This window comes from Scleropages formosus, chromosome 5, assembly GCF_900964775.1.
Source record: "Scleropages formosus chromosome 5, fSclFor1.1, whole genome shotgun sequence".
NCBI lineage: Eukaryota > Metazoa > Chordata > Actinopteri > Osteoglossiformes > Osteoglossidae > Scleropages > Scleropages formosus.
Genome location: NC_041810.1, coordinates 16,825,395 through 16,847,891, shown reverse-complemented (window position 1 = coordinate 16,847,891; position 22,497 = coordinate 16,825,395). Strand labels below are relative to the sequence as shown.

Sequence of the window (22,497 nt, the reverse complement as noted above, 5' to 3'; positions counted from 1 at the left end):
GTGTGCAGCAATATGAGGCCCAGGAACATCTCTTATACCTTCATCACAAGCCAACCACAGTCAGATTTGTTTGATCCCGAAGAATGCAGCAATGCTACAGAAAACGACAGCTGCTGGGAGCTTTTTTTTTTTTTTAAAAAAAACACCAGTAGCTGTGTCTTTACAAGAGGAGGCACTAGGCTGAGAACTGGGGCTGCTGGGAGTTTGACAGCTTGCACAAACTGGATTTCTACAGCTTAAAATGATTCATATGTTGGGTCTAATGACCTAAACAAAATAAGCCTTTAACAATAAATGTGTCTGTTAAATGGAACCTTCTGACAGTAAAAATGTCTCATAGAAAATGACAAGCTGTCCTTCATAGACAGATATTAGCAACATATTAGAGCCTTTTTAGGCGAATGAGTCAAAACGGTGTTAAATCACAGGCTTTTTCCTGGTATGGTGACGTGACACTGAAACCCAGCAGTAGAACCATGGCCTTCATACCAACAGGTATCTCAGGAGGCCCTACAACATTGTCCTTGACCCTAAACCCTGTCCAAGGACTAGAAGGCAGACAGGAAGCACGGAAACAGAAAATGGAATCGTCGGGATCAGATTGAGAGCTGAGGTGACGGTTTACTGATCGCCTGTGAATTATGTACAAACACTTAAGGAGAAAAATATGTAACCAAGTCCAAACTTGAGCAGAAAACTCAAAAGACTTAGTGGGTACAAATGCCTAGATGGTATCGTTGGTGTGACACGTTAGCAATGCAAATGGTCACAGAGACTGTGGAGGACTGACTAGACAAGCCAACAGAGCGACTTCCTGTAAGACACCGTAGAAAAAGATCACTGTCCCAAAACTGGAGCTCAGAGGAAACAGGTGGCAGTAACTTCTTTCTGACATGTTTGAATTGCCTGAAAGAATGGATTGTTTTGAAGATTTTTAGGAGGTTTTGAGTCCAATGGGATCATGATATAGGACATGGATAGGATTCACTAGGATCCCAGGAAGGACGTTCCTATCCGATGTCTAACGCTGGAACTACTGGCACCTGGGTGAATGAGGTAAAAGAAAACGTGGGAAGGGGACCGATGGGTGTATTTTGTCATCTGTAGGGTGACTCTGCCATCTTCCTCCTTAAATCACCACAGGCTGACCAGCCTGACCACGCAGTCGCACATGGAGCCCCCCGACAGGCACTTACAGTATGACCACCCTGGGCCAACCGTTCAACACTCAAGCATCTCTGGGCTGGTGCTCCCTTTAACTACCACAACATTGAAGGTTTTGATACGAGAAATTTCTCTGAACCAGTTCGATGGGAAACACCTTTAAGACTGAGTGCTTCAGTGAACCAGCCGTGCTGGAAAGACTATAATTTCATACCAAGCATGACTGAAAATTAACAAAAGGACATACTTTAAAGCATCTAAACGAATCTCCTCCTTTCAATCCTGGTTTCTTTCAAGTATAAATTTTTTTTTTTTTATACCTTTCAATTTCAAATTTCAATTTCTTCTCCAAAATCAAGAAGTGAGATGTCGACAAAAACCCTTCCAAGTGACCTCCAGAAGGGTCCTCAGTCCAGTGAAAATGCAGGAGAGACCCAAACCAACAGGTGGGACTCACCTATTTACAGTACATGAGACCCTGGAAGTGAGGCCAGCAACTCATAGAAATAAATAAATAAAAGCCATGGTAAAAAGCAAAAAAACAAACCACACCTGTCGTCATGTCGGTGGAGCAGCTTGGCTCTATGGAATGTTAACAGAGTTTCCCAGAATTTTGAGAGCTGCAGTCCAAGTGAGACAGTAGGTACAGGACGGCAGCATTCTTCGCCATCGTCCTCAATCACCTGTGCCATCTTGGGACAGGTGATTGTCAAAGGCCTCAGCGTAGAGGCCCCCGCTGGAGGTACCGCTGCCCAGGAAGGTGCCCACTGCCCGGCCCTGACGTGCATGTCCCACCGCGTCGCTGAACACCTTGTTGATCTGCTCCTCTGACGGCATCCACCAATCTGGATTCGAGGCGCAGTGCATGCGGATGAACTCTGAGGGGAAAGTTAAATGTGCCTGAGTGAGATGGAAAGGAAGGCAGAGGATACCGTGGTAACCAGCTAACAGTTCACCCTTTCTCACCACCCTTCTTCTGGTCATAAAAAATCATCATGCTGGATGCCACATCTACAACAATTTGGGGTGACATTCAGTATTTTTGTCAAGCAAACAACTTCCAAAACAATTGTAAACTGCCAGGAACTAAAACCTGCACAAAGAAAAATTTTAAGTTCTGAGAAACTTCATTCACACCACACTGCCAACCAGCGGACCTAGTGGGCATCATCAGACAGGTCAGTATGAACAGGTACAGCCACTAAGTCCCTAACCTGGAACTGTCCAACTTCAGAAGAATTCCTAACTGAGACCTAGCCTTTAATGTTTAGGTGTGTGTCTCAAACTGTAAATATGATGACACTGAGGCCAAATGGACCTTACAGACATTATGTGCTTTCAAACAACATCATATATTTGGAAACATATAGAAGTCATAGAAATACATCCACAAACTTTTTTCTGTTGCTGTCAGAAGGATATAAATAAAAAATGGAAACGAAAGCAGGTCAAATAGAAAATGTGCTCTCATAAAAATGTAAAGTAACCAATCATAATCCAGAGATGATAGATAGATAGATAGATAGATAGATAGATAGATAGATAGATTTCCTAAGCGCTGTAGTGGTGTTTGGGGGATGCTCTACCTCTGAGGCAGGTGACCTTGATGGGGTTGAGCGGTCGCCTCTCGGGTCCAGTCTCGCCTGCCTGCACAGAGCGCTTGCGCTTGCCCAGGCCGCACGAGTATTTCAGTTCATCCGTGGTGAAGACGAAGCGAATGAGGTAGCGCAGAAGCCGCCGGCCATCCTTCTTGGAGGAGTTGACCGCCTCGTCCCACTGCTTGTTGGTGATGAACACCGGGTAGCTTCCCAGGAGCTGCTTGCTGCCCTTTGTATAGATAAATGAATAGTGGGGAGGTGATGCGTCTACAATGACAAAGCTAAAGACTGTTCAGTAGGTAGCATTGTGCTCAATGACCTGAAGTTCAAGGTGGCTAGTTCAAGTCCCATGAAAAAAGCACAGCACCCAATACGAATTTATCCAGTAAGATACAGTAGCCGTACAAGGTTGGGCCACACTTGCTGGAATCCAGGCATTTGGTGAACAAGTTTGATTTGGAAATTGTTTTCCCGGCTCTTCTGCATCAGTTCCCGAAGATGTATGACGTGTGTATTGCTTTGCTTTCACTCGTCTCTCCAATCAGTCCCATACAGGTACTGCTAGGGTGTACTCAAACTTTTGACTGGCACTGTAGATAAATCATTTTTCACTTATAAATATAATGGTAATGACACAAGAAGAAAACACTGCCAGTGATATACAGTCATCCAGTAGAAAGGATGACTAACAAAAGAAAGGGATATTATGTGGTCTTTGGAGAGGAACTTTGAGAGGTTAAGGTACAGTACCTTTCCTTAGCTTATTGCCCCTATACTTTTATGTACTGATGACATATAGAATTAATTTTTTTGTACTTGCTGTATACGGGAAATCACCAGGAACTGGAAACAGGCCGCACTTTCATTTCATCTTGTTTATGTGTACAGTCATACGTGTAATTTGCCGCCATCAGAAACGATCACAGAAGATACCACTACAGAGGTGTGTGCGGAATGTCTTCGGTATGGTAACACCGTCCGTCTTTATGTGTGAAACTGAATGAGAAGGAAACAGATACGTTTTGATAGAGCTCTTTACATAACTGTGAGTCAAATGTAGTCGGTGTGTGCGTGTCAGGAAGTGCTGCGTGTGAACTGCACGTTTCGCTTTGACTTGTTTCTGACTTCAGGGATCGTAACACCGCATGACAATCCTGACCTGTCACTGGGGTTGGGTGTGCTTTATGCTGGGTGACCTGGAGGTCTGCTCATGGCAAGACAACTCTCTGTGTCTAGATCCCACATGAGATGTTCCTCTTCACAAGGAGATTACTTGCTCAAATGTAATTTAGTTTCTTTAGTTTTAATTATCATTACATTTTCCAATTTTAATTACCGCAGTTGTAATGACCTGATTCATTTAAACAAACTGGTATCAGAATGACTAATAAAGCTGGATTCAGTGAAACAGGTGACATAATGCCCCACCAAGGAACTGATACCAAGGTGGCATAGTGGTTAGAGCTGTTGCTTTGTAGTTAAAGGCCTTGGGTTCAAACCCCCACTCCCACTATAGTACCCTTGATCAAGGTATTTACAATGAATTGATACAGTAGAAAGAACCAAGCTGTGTAAATCATTGTAAGCCCCTTAGTATAAAGACCCAATACTATATATCAGAAAAGTATTAGTTCAATGAATGAATAATAACAACCCATAGCTCTGAGAATGTGTCCCTACCAGCTCAAAGACTGTGCAATGGATTTGTTCAGGAGCTATATGGGCTTTTTTCTGACAGAGTGTAAAGTACAGGTCACTTGATAAAAGACGCAGGAAAAGTTTTGCTAAGATAAGTGTCAAAATCATCTTAATAAACTGCCAATCTGTGTCATTGGGAGAAAGTTCAAGTTCAGTTGGGCAAAAGCATTTCCATTTACGTTGATTCATTTAGCAGACGCTTTTGTCCAAAGCAACGTACAGCTCAGCAAAAGTACAATTTATGCATTACATTGAGAGAAGGAGACATAGCTGCAGACATGAAAGTCTTAAGTAAACCTAGTTTGTTACCTACTACTTGCTGCACCGAGGTTCATCATTTGAGTAGGTGCCTAAAACACAGGATAGATAAATCCTGATACTCTTCCACCAATTTTTTTTCTTTTTAAATATTCTAAGATACGCAAATAAGCAAGTACAATGCCGGTGTAGTGGCTGAATAAAGGTTGTATCAGGGGATGCTCATGAAGTTAAGATGCGTGAACAATTACACCATAAATGAGCTGGAGAGATCTTGGGCGAAGTGAATCTGGAAAAGGTGAGTTTCCAGACCCTTCTTGAATATAGACAGTCTCTGCAGTTCTGAGTGACAGGGGAAGGTCATTCCACCGCAACGGAGCCAGAACCGAGAACCGAGAACCTCCGAGCTTTACCTTTCGTGCGCGGGACCACCAAGCGAGCAGAAGTAGATGAGCGAAGGGGCCTGGCTGGGGTGTAGCGGTTGATCGAGTCCTGTAAATACCTGGGAGCAGTTCTATTGATGCATTTGTAGACAGTAACCAGGGTCTTGAATTTGATTCTGGCAGCTATAGGAAGCCAGTGGAGAGAAATGAGTAGAGGATATACATGGGAACGCTTTGGCAAATCAAACACAACTCGTGCTGCAGCATTCTGTAGAAGCTGCAGAGGTTTGATGGCAGTAGCAGGAAGGCCACACAGGAGAGAGTTGCAGTAGTCCAGACGGGATGCCACCATGGACTGGACAAGTAGCTGGGCAGAGTCAGTAGTGAGATAGGGACGGCTCCTACGAATATTATGCACGATGTATCTGCAGGATCGGGTTGTGGCTTCAATGTGCTGAGAGAATGACAGACTCTGTCAATCGTTACTCCCAGACTCTTAGCCAAGGAGGTAGGCAAAATGAGTGAATTGTCCAGTTTGATTGACAGATCGTGACAAGAGGACAGGCCAGCTGGGAGGTAAAGAATCTCTGTTTTGGAGAGGTTGAGTTGGAGGCGGTGATCATACATCCATGAAGAAATGTCCGACAGGCAGGCAGCAATGCGTGCGGAGATGTCTGATGCATCAGGTGGAAAGGAGCGGAAGAGCTGGGTCTCATCAGCATAGCAGTGGTATTTGAATCCATAGGAGGCTATGACTGGACCGAGGGCGGAGGTGTAGATTGAGAAAAGAAGAGGACCCAATACCAAGCCCTGCAGAACACCGGGTGAGAGAGGCAAAGGGGAAGAACGAGCGCTCCGCCAGGCCACTTGATAGGATCTGTCAGATAGGTAGGACTCAAACCATCTTAGTGCCGCACCTTTGATCCCAAGCTGGTTAAGAGGTTATCTATATGGTTATTTATATGATCATGATAAATAACCTTTATTATAAAACCTTTATAGTTTATGAACTGTACAAAGAATTCTATACAAGCAGTCCCCAGGTTACGAATGTCCGACTTATGGACAACCTGTAGTTACGAACCACCCCCTGTAAAGCCTACTACAAACTTGAGTTACATACAATGATTCGTAATAACAAACGGGCACTACTTTACAACCCACATCAAAACGTTGCATGTCTACAGCGATTCGTCAGGGGGCGCGTGAGTCCGAGGTAGGACAAAGACTTCCTTCTTTTCAGTTCGACCATGTTGCTGTTAAGTGTCTTGTGTGTTACTGTATTTGGCTTTAATTTTTTTTTGACCTTTCTAACCGGGGGAGTGCGGTGGTGCTATGGGTTTGGCCGGGCCTTGCTCTCTGGTGGGTCTGGGGTTCAAGTCCCGCTTGGGGTGCCTTGTGACAGACTGGCGTCTCGTCCTAGGTGTGTACCCTCCCCCACCAGCCTTGCACCCTGTGTTGCCGACTTAGGCTCTGGTTTGCCGCGACCCTGCTTGGAACAAGTGGTTTTAGACAGTGTGTGTATGTGTGTGCCTTTCTAACCATGGCACCAAAGCGTAACTGTTATGCGTCAAAGAATAGAAAAACAATCCTGACTGAAACTGAAGTGGAAATAATAAAGTGATCAGAAAAAGGTGAAACACCAATGAACATCGGAAAAGTTTCCTGAATGCTTTTACACACACGCACCTCAACCAACAGCACCTGGCTCCGATTAAGCACCTAGCTTCAATGGGAGCGCTTGACTACAAAAGACACTTCTCGACCTCTTTCCAGTTGCGGAATGTCACTCGAGACACATCCCCCGCGTTCTCGAACTTACCTCGCTTTGCTCTTCCAACTTCTGTCCCTCAGTGTTCCCCAGTCCCGTTCCACGGCTCTTTGATAACGACCTCCCGCCTTGTCCCTCAACCACAATTTCGGATCCTCGCCTCTGTTCAGTTCGCCGATCGACCGATCACTCGCCCATCCCCCACCACGAGAACGCGTCTAGTCCTTTGATTCTGACTAAATGATCCTGCGCTTGGGTTCAGCCTCCTCCGTGTCCTCTGTTCATCATGACAGTAGAAACATTTATTATTATCTTTTTCCATGTCTCTCTATTATAAATATTGTAGCTAGATTTATTATTATTATTATTATTATTATTATTATTATTATTATTATTATTGTTATTATTAGTATTAGTATAGTATTGTTATTGGTATAGTAAAGATGTTTTAGTGTATCCAGAAGTGCTTCTTTAATGCCTTTTATGCATAGAAAGGTACACTATATACGAAGACAAACATCTGATAAAGTGATGTTGATACCCACCAGACCTAAATGTTCTGACTTACGTGCAAATCCGATTTAAAGACAGACTTAGGAAAGGAACTCATTCGTAATCCGGGGATTGCCTGTATAGAGAATTCTAGATCAAATAGTTTTTTCCCCCCTTTATCATAAATGTGTCATATGACTCAGTGTAAAATGTCACAATCTTTATCACACCATTTTTGGCTGGCACAGACATGGTATTAGATAAATGCCTGATGAAAAAGTAAACCTCAGAGACCGCTGTCGGCTCATTTCCTGCAGAGATACGACAGGACTCGGCTTCCGGGCGCGCTGCTTCATGACACAGCGATGCACACGTGGTTTGCTGACTGGTCACATTCCTCCTCCTTGCCGTTTCCCCCTTCCGCCCTTCTCGTGGCAGTATGCAGTGCCTGGGATCCGAGGAGGTTCTCCTCCTTACCTCGGTCAACTGCTCCTCCAGGGCTGGCTGAGCAAACTGGTTGTGGTGCTGCAGGACCATCTTGAAGAAGTCCAAGACGTTCTGACAGGGTACTGACCAAGAGAGGAGAGGGAGAGCAGAGTTGTGGATGATACCACCAGAGAGAGAAGATGAAGGACAGTTAGCCCAAGGCTGATCCAGGACCGAGCAAAACAACATCTTTGCAAAAAAATATGAAAGAATACATTAGCATCGTGTCTCGTCATTGCTCAAGCTCCATTACCATGAATAACAGAACCCTCCAGAAGCAGGGCATTCTGGGAAATCAGATAAGCAGACACTGAGCCTTTTTCTGGTTTCCACCTTCAGGACTTCCATAACCCCACGGTTTGTCTCGCAAGACTCTTTAGGGGGGAATGGGGTGGAAGGGGCTTATTACTTAGCTGCTCTTTCTCCAGTGACTCATTCTTCAGGCCTCTGTAGTACAGAGGGTGGGGAATAAATAAAGTGTCAGATCAAAGCTGTGTCAAAAGTGGTGTCCAAGATATGTATCTGATAGGGGAGCCATGACACCAAGCCAGCCCTGCTGAGTGTCACGCCAACAGATTTATTATTGGAAATATAGCACTGAATTGAAAATGAGCTTGGAAAAAACCATATGTGATGAGGAGACTGAGGTGCTGAACAAACTTGAGAGGTTTCAGTTATATCATGCTATTGTATCTTAATATAACAAAGTATTTGCAAAGAGAACAAACAGTTCATGCTCCATTATCACTTAAATGCAGTACAGTAACTCCTCCAGTCCAGGAGGGGGCAGTACCTGGAATGCTGTCCAGCTTGCACCGCAGCTCCTCGTTTTCCTGCTGCAGACACAGCACCTCCTGCTCAAGCTCCAGGCAGCGGGGGCAGCAGCCTTCGTCCTCCTCTTCTTCCTCAGGCAGAGTAGAGGAGGGATGTCCGTGGGACTCGGAAGTTGTGGGTGAGGTCCAGCCACCAAGTGTGTGGGCTGGGGAGGCAGAGAGGGGACCTGCATCGGCGGGATGGCAATAGCTGCCACCGGGGCCCGAGGAGGGACGGGAGCCAGTCATCAGGTAGCCGTGCAGCGACTCGGTGAATGCATGCAAGAAAGCCGACGTCTGCTGTTGCCTCCATTGACTGCGAGGATGCTCCGCCTCCAGTCCCCCCTCCAACATTTCTTGATCTCCAGATCTGGCCATGTCTGGCTTGCCAAGGACTGCTAATCGCCCCCCCAGGATGTGGCTTCCCTCCTCCTGCTTGATGTGGGACACCAGTCCTGATGGAGGGCGAAGCTGGGGGTCCAGGAGCTGCCCGTTGCTATTGAGGAGACTGATGACCCGACTGCACTGCTGAGCAAAAGCATCGAGGATGAGCCGGTGCTCTGTGGGGGGGAGGGGCAGAAAGAATACCTGAAGGTGCCAGCACGTTACCGCAGTACCTGTATTATGACATTCAAGGCCTCAAGGGAAGGACCTTCTCACACTGTGACATCACTAACGAAAGAGCCCAAATAAAATCCATGCACTGGGCTAGGGCTCCACTGACCTGTAACATATATCATCACTGCGCTGCACTATTGCATCACTGTGCTGTGCTATGACATCACTGCCCTGGGCTATGACCTCATCGTGTTGTGTCATAATGCCATTATGTGCCGAGACCACTGCAGAATTTGGTTCAGATGGTCACAAGAAATGGCCTACCAAAAGAGGGTTCTAAATTCCATCCCATTCTCAGTTTAGGATTGTGGTAGAAATTACTGACACACACACACCAATGCAGTAAAGGCATCCAAAATACACACACACACACACACACACTTTCAGAACCACTTGTCCCATACGGGGTCGCAGGGAACCAGAGCCTAACCCGGTAACACAGGGCGTAAAGCCAGAGGGGGAGGGGACACACCCAGGACAGGACACCAGTCCATCGCAAGGCACCCCAACCGGGACTCGAACCCCAGACCTACCGGAGAGCAGGACTGTGGTCCAACCCACTGCACCACCACACCCCTATATGCATCCAAAATAAACAGATTAAATAAACACATTATCATTAATCACTCATGCTGTTATAACCTTGCTTTAAACAAACGTGAGAGCAAATGATGTACGTAGTTATACATGTATTTTATCTTCTGAAAATAGATGCCAAACCATAGCAAAGAAACAGTAGTAACCAGGAGAAAAAGAGAGGACACTTCAACGGAATTGTTGGATATGCAGCAAATTTGGGTAGCAACAAAAATCCTGGTGTGGTTATTCAATAATTAATGTTTTTAATAATCATTAAAATTGGGAAGCAATGTGATATCTGTGTTAATACTTTATATTTCTAATTTTTATGTATTTGTGTCATTTGTGTAAGGATTTAACATTTAATTTTACAGATTCTTTTCCATATATATATATTTAGCACTTTTCTCATGGATAGCACCTTTGCTTCCGTTTTTGTAAATAAATTAGGGGTTTTTGCGCATGCACGACACCTGCCTTGAGAGCATCTCTAACAACCTTGGCACACCACAATGATCATCTGCAATTTTTTTCCTGAAAATGATCATTCCTCAGCAGTTTCATTTCTGTGCAATTTGGCCAGCTTGATATAATCTAAATGTCACAGTCTAGTGGCCGTCATTCTGCTCTCCTTCTGGCACAAAGACAAGGATACAGAACACAGAAGTGTACCTGTAAATTCCCACACAAAAAAGACATGCAAGGCTGAATATTAATTAAAATCAAGATGGTTATTTATCGGTATTCAGAAGGATCATTTAAGAGACACTTGTGGCTGATGAAGGGGAAGGAAGAAATAAGAAAAATCTATTTCAACATAATGAAATTACAAAAAATAAACAAAAAGCAAAATACACAATGACATTTCCAATGGGAACCTTATTGCCTACAACTGAATAAGGTGCAAACTATGGTGCACATATGGTGTTCAGAGCATTTTTAAATTTAAATGAAATACAAAGAACTGTAATGGGGTTTATGAAGCAAACCTGAACATAAACAGAATGGTCAAAAGTGTTGTTAGCCCAACAAACCTAAGATAATTGCAATGATTTACCCATTTATACAACTTGGTCGTTTTCTTTTTTTTTTACTGTTTCAGTTCAAGCTAAGTACCCTGATCAAGTGTACTACAGTAGAGTAACTGGAAAATAATTGCAATAATGATACCCATATCCCACAGGCCAGTACTTTATAGTGACAAAGTGCACAATCATCCCTTTCTCTTCTGACCTTGCATTAAATAAAATTCATGATAAGCAACCACCACACACACACCTCAGGAAACTTGCTCTATCAACTGAAACAAAATTAGATTCAGAGGAACGATAGGTTGGGGAAAAAAAAAGTGAAATCATTGTGGAAATGCTGACAAAAGCAACACATCTGAAGAAAAAAAAAAATCCCTCATTCAGAGGAGCATTTCTAAAATGACTGTTTTTCACTCTCTTCCTCCCTTTTTCTTTGTTTCCTCTCAACACGCACATAATACAATATATTGCAATAGCATGGACGCAAGATTACTTTGTGTATCAGACTGACCTTGCAGCACACATAATGATGGATCACCAGGGTGAAATTAGACCATACTCACATGGAGTCGTCAAACAAGAACTAAACATGGATCTTTGACATCTTTCCAGGCCATGACTTGCTGCAGTACAAACGTGAAGGTGTTGGTTATTAATTCTGAGAAACAACATCCTCAGCAAGTTTCTAGTGCTCCAGGAATCGGAAATATGTGAATTTCACATGTGCATAGAGTACAAAACAAATCAAAATCATGAGCTATTCTGAAAAACACTCATGTCAGACATTGAATAACACAGGACAAAATTGTTGCGAAAAACACCAGTTGATGAGAAAGTGAAAAAGAAGCGACTTGTAGGACAGGGTTTAGGACTACAGTTATGACGGAAGGGTGTGTGTCAAGGAGGAAGGGCACAAGCACTCATGGAATTAATAAAACATTAGCTAGATGAAAATGGCAGTTCAGGAGCATCGGAATCTCCACCTCAGAAATACTGATGACTTGACTCATCTTGTGAGCATTTCAATCTCTGCCGACCAATAGTACTGGCCAAAAACTGGAGCCAAACTGTGCGCCATCTCAACGTGATGACCATCAGCTTGAGCTACATAATCATACATATTACATAATTTTTTTATCCAGAAGACAATCTTATTAAGTTCAAGTTTTTTTTTATTGTCATTCCATTATATAGCTTGTATACAGTAGAACAAAATGTTGTCTCTCTTATCCAGGCTCAGCTTCAGATATGGCCATTTATACATTTGCTGAAATATTCTTAAAAGTCCCACTAAGATCTCCATGTGAGTCAAATGCCATAATCATGAAACCACACATCAATACCAGGAAGAGATTAGGTCAAGCCAATATCCTACATTAAAGATGATGTGAGTGCATTTCAACATCGCTGCAATGTGACAACTTTTTTTGGAGGGAAAGGTATACTACCTTCTAATAGACTGATTGGTGGGTTCAAAGGCAATTAGAGTTCAGCAGCTCTCAGTCAGGTCCAATGTTGGAACAACAGTGTTATTGTTCAGGATCTCACAGAATATAGAGTACCCAGTCAAAGCTTTACACTTGCTTGAACAGAGATTTCCCAAACTAAAAAACATACAACTGGATGGCTGAGGAGTAAATGTTGAATTTGCGGATCAACGAGTCAAAATGTGAAATGCTAGGGTTCAACTGCTGAGTATTTGTCAAACACTGGTGAGGTTAGCAGATGAGTTCTGGTATGAGGGTGCTTTGCTAATCACAAAGATGGTGATCTTTACCAAGACCGTGGTAACCTCCACCAGCTTGGGTATACTTCAGATCTAGACCTTTCCATGAAGGTTAGGGCTGGTTGGGCAGTCCTTCATTCCTCAGCAAGACAGCAAGCCAATTCCTCAAAGTTATGCAAGATGTACCTGGAGAAGAAAGTCTCTAGCAAGCATACTCAAACTCTTAACGTTTTACTTTGGTACTGTACATGGAGATTGAGCACAAACCTATGCAGAGAGAAAATTCTGGATGCTCCGAGTGGTTCTGCCAACAGTGTAGACTTGAAGGAAGAAGTCAAAGCCAATGGTTGGAGCTGCTGCCTCCTTGAACTCAAAGGAACCAGGCTGGAATCCTACCTCCTGCTGTAAAAATGACCTTGCTGTATAAATTGGTAAATGACTATAAGTAGCTTAACATTATAAGTCACTTTGGAGAAAAGCATGAGCTTTGTTAACGAATAACTAAATAATAACTAAATTAACAGCGTTGTGATCGACGGCTGCTGTCCAGGCCAGTTACCATGTTCTCTCCTGCTTTGTGATCCAAACCAGCAGACTACATCTTTGCCATCGAGACGAGCGACACCCGACCTGAGGCCAGTTCGACAAATGCTACTTTGCTTACACTGCGCAAGGAGATCATATTTAGAGCTTGTATCAACATTCTGAGGAGCAGTGTTTCAGCTCAGCTGACACGGTTGGTACAACATCCCCCCCACCGCTCCTCTCTCACATGAGGCAATTTCTTTGCCAACTTTGTTTCGGCTCTATCTCTGCTCATCTAAATTGCAATGCGATAAGCATCCAGCAGCCACAATCTGATAAGGGCTTCCAGTGCAGCCTCCTAGAAGCAAATCTGCACTATCTATAGGCCCAAACCATCAGCGTTTGCTGAAACACAAAGGCAATCGTTACTATTCCTGTAAAGCCCCCTCCCCCACACCAGGCTCTCATAATCATAAACGGAAAAAAAGGGGACAAAATCTGATCACTGCATGCTGAAAATGAGTCTAAGTGTCATTTTCACTGCAGCCCCCAACCTGCACGCATCATCTTAACAAAGATTAATCTCTCGACTTCACGCCAGGGTGGGGGGAGGGGGTTGGTTCGTGATTATTGGCTCTGACCGTGGCACCCATGTGATGGGCAGGTTTTGAGTCTCGCTCTGAGGCGAGTCTAACCGATCTGCAGATTGATTAATACGCGCAGCGTATATGTTTATTCTGCAAGATGGATCTGATATTATTCCCCCTCTGACGGCGCAAAGAAAGAGGCTCATAAAATTTCATTAGGGACAACATGTGCTAGAGAGGGAAATTTATGAGTGCCATTTATTTTAATCGCAACTCTTTGGAAAAGCTTTTAAATGCAATTTGGTTTATTACATATATCTGGGAGAGCGAGCTTCATGTTACCGCCCCCCCCCCCCCCCCCCCCCCCCCCCAAGTCTCCATCCCACCTCCATCGCCTTTCCAGGGCTCTAAATTAAAAAGGTTGCTGTCCCCAATGGCTGTCACTGTGTCAGTGCAGATAATGGTCTCACAGTCGTCACATATCCATGTAAGGCCCTACATACACACTTTCACTCTCTCTCTCTCTCTCTTCTCACACACACACACACACACACACACACAGATCCACAACATCCTGAAGAACACAAAAGTGAACATAAGGGAGAGAGGCACACATATATGCGCGGTCATACTGATGCACACACATACACACACTCACATAACAGCATTCCATGATCATGTCCTAAAAGACAAGAGTATCTCAGTGAAAACCAATGTGCAATACACTGGATGGCTACCATCACACACGGTTTTATTTCAGACAAAAACATGTAATGGACACAAACATCAGGAAGCATAATGATCAGAGCCAGCACCTTGCAGGTGAAAGACCAGGGTTTGAATCCCTGCTCCTACCGTAGTACCCTTGGTACAAGTACTAACTCTGAACTGATACAGTACAACTTACCCAGATGTCCATATGGGGAAAGTAACTAAGTAACTCAGTGTACAGATCTAACACTTAATCACCTTTTAGAAAAGCAGCAGATAAATAAAGGTTATAATAATATAAAATTATAATGAATAACACACATTTTTCATACACGCTACAGAAACACATACCAGCATCACCTGAAAGGACAAATTCAATTAAATTAAAATGACCTACAGAGTTCATCTGTTTACACTCATGACATTCCACCCCAGTGGAAAAATTTTTCATATTGTCATTTATATTCTGAGGAGATGTGTAGATACACCTTATGTGTTCAAGAAAAGGTCTCAAAACACATCTCACATCTTAGACCCGGTTCTCTTATGATCTCTTGTCTGCTCATTTAAACACTAGAATTGCGATACATCTCCCCTGCCCTCATCAAGTTCAACACTCTGGTTACGGCCTACAAGATCATCAATGGACCTGATTCCTGATACCTACAAGTCCTGAGAAAGTGCTATGCTCCTTGGTGGTCCCATGCACAAGAGGTCCAAAATCAAAAGCCTGAAGGTTCTCAGATCTGGCTCCGGTGTGGTGGAATGTTCTTCCTCTGGCACTCGGAACTACTGAATCCCACTGAATGTTCTGCAAGGGTCTCAAAACATTTTTTTCAGACTCGCTTCTCTTCAGATCTCCTGTGTTCTCCATAAATTTACATTATATCACTTGTGACAAATACCTTTGTCCTATCAATTCTACATGCAGCTACCATATGGCAGTTTAAACGGTGACTTCAGACAAACTGACTGCACTTTGGGAATCACGTGTCTGCACATGCAGACATAGATATATCTATAGATATCTATCTATCTCTATCTGTTGGTGAAATGCAGCTTTGTTCACTCTGAGTTGTATGTCACTTTGGAGATAACTGTCAGCTAAATGAACAAATGCAAATCGAAGTACCAAAGGATGTCATACCAGCTTCCACAGCGTGAACAAACAGACAGAGACGCTCACCTTCAGCCAACCCCAGCAAACAAACATACAGTGTGTATTCAAGTTCCCAGACTGCAGGGTGTCGCAAAAAGTTGCTAAAACGGCTGAAGGAGGTAGTGGGAACAGCTTGATAAAAAAATAAAAATAAAAAAAGAAACCCTCAGATGCAGCGTAATCATTTTATTTCAAGTGCTGAGCTTTGATGCTGGGCTTTCTTTAGAACCGGCATCTGTGACGGGTTTATTTCCAGTTCAAACGCAAAAAACAGACACGCTTTCCCCCATTCCTCTTTGCCCGGCGTGTTTTCGTCTTTACTGCCGTCTGCAGACTTTCGCGTGTGACCCTGCGTCTGTCTGAAGGCTTTGTGAGGTTCGACGTGCCGCGATGAACACGGGCCTCTTGTGATGCTGACGAATCGCAGGTGTGAGGCAGGGGATGGGGTGGGGGGGGACGCGTGTCTAATTGGGTGTCCCGTTGACAGGCCGTGGAAAGACGCAGAGAGACCTGCGATTAACGTCACTTATTAAACATGTTCGTAATACCAGAGGCATGGAATAGGTCCCTCAAGGGCTGCATTCATTCCATTGAAGACATATTTTCTACAAGCAGTACCGCGGTACAACAGCCTACGGTATTCACTTTCATCCAGGGCCAGACTAAACACTGTTCTATATCAGTACTGCAGGCTTACAGCAAATACATGCTGTATGCTACATATTGTACTCCAAAAGATATTAAATATTCTTCCTTTTTTAAAAATATTAATAACAATTATTACTATTATTCTTTGCTTAGGTGACAACTTTGTCCAATATGACTTAAAGGGTTTAACTGAATGTCATAATCAAATTGATGATAAAACAGAGCCAAAGTTTTAAAATATCTCATATAAGCATCATTATTAATGTTTTTGCATTAAAAACCTAACTTCTAATTATTTAAACTTCATTTCAAGTAATATTTTCACAGTAACAAAGCCCTGTAGCCAAAACACATCTGCATCTCAATTTCAAATTTGTGTCTAGATTTCATATTGTAATAAACACAGAACTGTGAGAGCAACCCTAGATATACTCTAAGTAATAATCTTCAAAATTGTTTAATTGGGGGGGGGGGATGATCAGCTGAGGACATAGTTATCTAATTAGCCATAATTTAAAACAGAAAACAAAAGTTTAATTTTCATTGGGGTTTCAGGTATCAAGAGGAGGTATGAATCTAGTGGAAGGGTTACAGTCTACAACAAGTAACCAAGTTATGCCAAAATGTCCATTTTAACACTGCCAACTCTTTTTTTAAAGAATTGAGAGGGCATTTAACTTTGCCGAATTAAAAAAAAACTTGATAGATAGATAGATCGATAGATAGATAGATAGATAGATAGATAGATCCTGGAAGAAATTGCACTGATGGAACTACTTGTATGAAACATTCCACAATGTCTTTAACCACTTGTACCATAGTAGGCAACTAGTGCTAAACCCATCTGGTGGAAACCGGCCAAAACCGGCTCCTGTATCAAGCACCCTTACTGCTTCCCTGTCACCTGGACTCCGCGTTGCCAGTGACACCCATATCAACCAGGCAGGGAAGCGGAGAAAAAAAAATCCAGCTAATCAGCAGTCGGTCCTCGACATCCCGGTCCAGCGAGAAGGTGTCTCAAGGCTACGCTCCTTTTCTATTTCCCACCCTCGGCGATAAGCCCCGGCTCACACACGTGTGTGAATCTCAGGTCTGTAATCTGCAGGGAAGATAAGAGGCTCTATCTGTAGGCCTGTGCACTGCAGCGCTGCCACTGAGATGATAGAGGAGCTCCAGGGATGCGGGAGCCGGCGCCACCTGCCTGCAGGGAGATAACAAGACCTTGCTGGCTTGGGGGGATGAGCTTACCGTGGTCTTGTACTCAGCACTACGGTCCTTAGGTGTGGTCAGACCCAGCGCAACACCCCTGCAGCCATTCAGCTTCCCTCTTTTATTATCCTTTTCATCACCTATAACTCACACCCCATCTGAAATGAGTGCCTTGCATGCAAACCAGCAGACACGCATGCACAAATGTGCACGCACATACGCAACACCCTGGGGTGCAGCTGCACATGAGCATGGAAGCTCTTGGATGTAACTGCACAGATGTACGCACTCGCACACATGCATGCACACAACATGCAGCAAGGCCAGAGTTGGGAAACGAACCCTGTGACCGACGTGCATTTTTTCTTTCTTTTTTTTTTTTTTCTGTGCATAATGCTATTGCAGTATCATATCAATCACAGGAAATGAAAGGAGAACAAGAGCGGGGAGTGTGAGAGCGCGGGCGTGCGAGAGAGAGAGGGGGAGAGATGGATGTATTAAATTGTACAAAGTCGCGCAATTGAGCGGCAGCGGGGAGAAAATAATTTTTTGCCTGTTTGGTAGAATTCCATTTCGTGTGCTTGTTGTGGTAGCAGCGCTTGGGAAGGACTTGTTCGATGTGCCCAAACTCATCGCGAGAGCCGAGAGGGAGACAGACACACAGAGAGGTGAGGCTCATCCCTGGAAACAAGCTCATTATGAGGGGCTTGTGGGTAGAGTGCGGTGCAGCAGGACCCCAAACGTGAGACAGGTGACTTGGCAGAAGTGTCCAATGTGTCTAATTCCCAGCCGCTGCAGGGGGGTCTGGGCCGGGGTCGGGGTGCACTGCTGCTGTGGCTCTAATCACATCCTTTACTCAGGTACCCATTCATCTGTATAATGAAGTAACACCATGGTAAAGAACATTACTGCCTGGGCAGGTAATGAGAAACCTCATCCACTTGGCCTGCAGGAAAGCTGGGACATCTCAAATGGCCGGTGGGACTCGTGATCAGTGTCTCAGAGGGGTGGACTGATGCTGACAGGAAGCAACCCTGCTATGCGGACTAGAACCTGTCACAGACCGGCTGTGGGAATCTGACACATTGTGTCAGCAGCACCTTGCAGTGTCCTCACTCGACTTTGATAGGCACATGCAAGGGCACATAGATATAAACCAGGTGGACAGTATGTCTCACTGATAGGAGCTTCAGCTGATTGACAGGTGACTGAAGATGCTGAGATCCGGCACTTTCCACCAGTGGTTTGACGCTCATACAGTGTGTACTCAAAGACACATACAGTACTATCCATTTCTCAACTTGAACATAAAAACGTCTTTAACGGACTCCACAGGACTAAAGAAAATTCTAGAAAATGAGACCAGCCAGTGGACACGTAGGAAACGCCGCCACATGCAGTCGAATCACAAATGATCATTTACTGGTGCAAATCACCAGACGGGTGGGCAGCTGCGCACCGTGGTCTCTTGGGATGCAAGAAAAAATGTAGCACGTTATTCCCAAAAACAACTGAAGCTATTAAAAATGTTAGTTGAATTAATTGTAATTTAGATAATAATAATAACAATTATAATACATTTACTTTAATTAGCCAGTTCAGTATTAGGACATGAGAAACTGTACTGTTTCTAATCAGTGGCTCCTCAGCCCATTCAATGGATAGCTGCTTGAAGAGGTGTGGACCACTATGCAGACCCCCAAAGCCAAATCAAAGGTGGAAAGTACTAGATTTCAAAGTCTGATTGTCCTGCAGGTTCCTCGGTCACCTGCCAATCAGCTGAAGCTCCACCCGGTGGGACACACTGTCCAAACGTGGACCTGCCTGGTGGCTGAGATGCTTTGAATAGTCAAAATATGTAATAATAATAATAAAAACATGGTCAGCAGGTGGCGTAGCGGTTAAAGTTGCCATCGTGCACTCAGGGAACCCGGATCTGAACCCCACCTCCTACTGCAGCGCCCTTGATCAAGGTGTTTACCCTAAACTAACACTGTAAGGGTGACCCAGCTGTGTAAATGGGTAAATCAATGCACAGAGCTTAGAATTGGGGAAAACGATCTAAATAAGACCATCGGTTCACTTTTCTATACACTTGGACATGAAGTTTGGAACAGAGCTGTGTTTTTGGAGGAAAAGCATCGCCTTTAGTTTATTGTAGAAATATACATGTAAAAAATAACCACCTGTGTGTTTCAGATACTAGCAGACAAAGAATAGAATAGATTTAACGTAGGAGCCTGGAGGTCACGCTACTTGGTCACTGGAGCTGGACTGCAGGCAGTACTGTACTGTACTATACTGTACTCTGCTGTACACTGTACTGGAGCGGCGCGACTCGAGTCGGCGGGGATGTCTGGTCACGGTCATGTTGGACCGGAGTCCTGGTCAAACAAAGTCACTGGACACTTTTTTATCGACCGGTTTTTGAAATGAAAAGAAAATGTTCATGAATTCATTTTGCTTGTTTCTTTATTTTTTGCTCAATTATTAGTTGGGGGCACTGACTGAACACCAGTGTACAAACAAACAGCGTTAAGTGCGGACGTCACACGCGCTGCTGAAGGAATCAACGTACGACTGACACGTAGCTAAAGGACGCATTTCCCGTTCGCAGCCCGTTCCCGCGTGGCCCCGTGGGTAAGTGAAGAGGTCCGTACCTGCGCTCAGCCCCTGGCCGCTCTCCGGGCTCTGCTGGCACAGAGTAGCGCGCGTTGCCCGGTAGCCGGGGGCGCGGTGCGCGGTCACGCCGCTCGCTCTCGACGACGTGGAGGAGGAGGTGGCCGCTCGGTAGTTGGACTCGTCCTCGGAGGGCAGCGGCTGCGGCAGGTGGTGCTCCGTGCTGCTGATGGCGGAGGAGCCGGGCTGCTGGGGCTGGGGGTGCTCAGGGTGCTGTGGGTGCCGAGGATGCTGAGGATGCTGAGGATGCTGATGCTGCTGGTGGCGGCTCGCGGGAGGACGCTGTGCGCCGCAGCCGCCGCCGCCGCCGCCGCCGCCCCCCAGCAGCGGGATCTCCACCATGGTGGGTCTCTGTCTGTCGAACCTGGTTCTCCCCGCGGGCCGCTTGCTGGGGGGCGCGCTGAGGACGCCGTGCGCGCTCCGCTGCGGGCTCATCGCGGGGACGCACAGCCCTTCATCCGCCGGGTGCGAGTCCTCCTCCATCATCATCATCATCATCGCCACTTCGCTGCCTCTCGTCTCGCGAACCCTTTTGTGCGTGTGCGCGCGAGCGAGCGCGCTTCTGTCTGTCTGTGTGCGTGTGCGTCTGCGCGCGCCTCTCTGTGCGTATGTGTTATCTTCCCCGGTCTGCCTCTGAACCAACGCCACTTGTCACTTGTTGGGTCCCGTGCGGGCGGGTCGGTGGGGGGTCCTGCCCACGTGGTGCTCCTCGGTTTGAGATTGGGAAAAAGGACTCACTCAGTGTCGGAAATGTACACTCCGGAGATGTGCCGTGGACTGAAGAGCAAATTGTTAAAGTACACTGGTTGTACCGCGGTAAAAGGCAGGATGACCACAATCTCTGCTGGACACGTTGAGCTCCACGCATCGCTGACCAGAACTGCCTTGTAGAGCAGCGCTCAATGAATAAATTTACCGACAAATCGGTTACTGTGTGCGCGCGCGCGCGTAACTGAAGTGTATCAGAAAATTAAAGGTGACATTAAAGCCAGATTTAAGAAAACACGAGAAACAAATCCAGATACATTCATATAGATAAGTAAAAAAAAAATGTACTAAAATCGGTTCGTTATATTTATTTTATAGTATTTAGTAAATTTTATTAAATCCACTGGAATAATAGAAATTATAAAGGGAAAAAAAACAAGTAGAATAAATAAGGTGGATGAATATTTGGGGAAATACACACACACAGAGACACAAAATTAATAAAATAAATGAAGATATCGAGGTAATAACATGCTGTAGACGCCGAACAGAGGTTTTGTAAACGCTTCTCTCTGTTATTAAATATTGGCTTTGCGGCGAGATCATCAATAGCGCCACCACAAGAGAACAGGCAGACAGCCGACAATTACATCTCATCATAACCGAGTTACTTTTCTCACAACAGCGGCACAACACGTTCGCTCGACACATTCTGCCAGACAGAAAAATGTCACCGCACGTCATTTGCATACGGGCTCTGCTGTTGGACGCTAATCTGCACCGAAAAGTGCGCTGCTTGAAAGTATGTGAACCCTAGAGGAATGATGGCCGTTATTTTTGTAGAAAATATTACAATAAACTTATACAATCTGAATCTTAAGTCTTAAAATAAGCTTATAAAACGAATAAATTAATATGATTTACACACCTGATTCTACTAGCCTATTTGGTGTAACCAGTACAACTTGGGCTTCACTTATTTTTGCACCTGCACTACTTGTGTGTTTCTACTACACACATGATTTCCTATAAATCGACATATGGAACTGGTCACTACACACCTATTATGTTACATGAGAAACACCGATTCTCATTAAATAACCATTTCGCGGTAAAACCAAGGGACACAAAGGGGTTCACATACTTTCAAGCGGCTGTATATCGGGACAATTTGTCCAATAAGAAATAACGGTAAAATGAGCTTAATGGATCGAGTGTCGCTCATTTATTTTAGGCACGCAACGTTTTTTTATAAGCACCACAAACTAAAATATTTCACGCAAAATACCTTTGCTCTTGGAAACGAACGGCTTTTCCGGTGAGAAATATATTAAACAGACTGTTAATCCAGGTCGCAAATAAGGGGGTATCTGCCAAACGACGCACAGCGGAGTGTCCTACAGGAGGGCCCGTCTGCGCCACTGCTCTGCACAGCTGTTATGATCTACAGTTTCCTTCATATGTCTCTGAATGTCTTTTCACCCGAAAGCAAAGTAGAGAACAAATTCTGTAACCAGGAATATAAAAAAGGAAAAAAAAATAAAAAAATCAGACGCATTATTATTAAGCCAAAACAAAACCAAAAGTTGTAAATTCACAGCATAAATAAAAAAACTTGACACTTTTACATTTAATGACCAAATACAATTAGATAC

General features: G+C 44.5%; 1 protein-coding gene across 1 annotated transcript; it reads right to left on the bottom strand.

Annotated features, from left to right (window-relative positions):
- Positions 1-1,839: 1,839 nt before the first annotated feature.
- On the bottom strand, positions 1,840-20,653 carry bend4 (BEN domain containing 4). The gene is made up of 5 exons (XM_029251903.1): positions 20,116-20,653; positions 8,644-9,222; positions 7,842-7,933; positions 2,751-2,991; positions 1,840-2,042 (listed from the first exon to the last, which is right to left on the bottom strand). The coding sequence occupies exons 1-5, from the start codon at positions 20,630-20,632 to the stop codon at positions 1,840-1,842; spliced, it is 1,632 nt and encodes a 543-aa protein (XP_029107736.1). The 5' UTR covers positions 20,633-20,653.
- Positions 20,654-22,497: the final 1,844 nt, after the last annotated feature.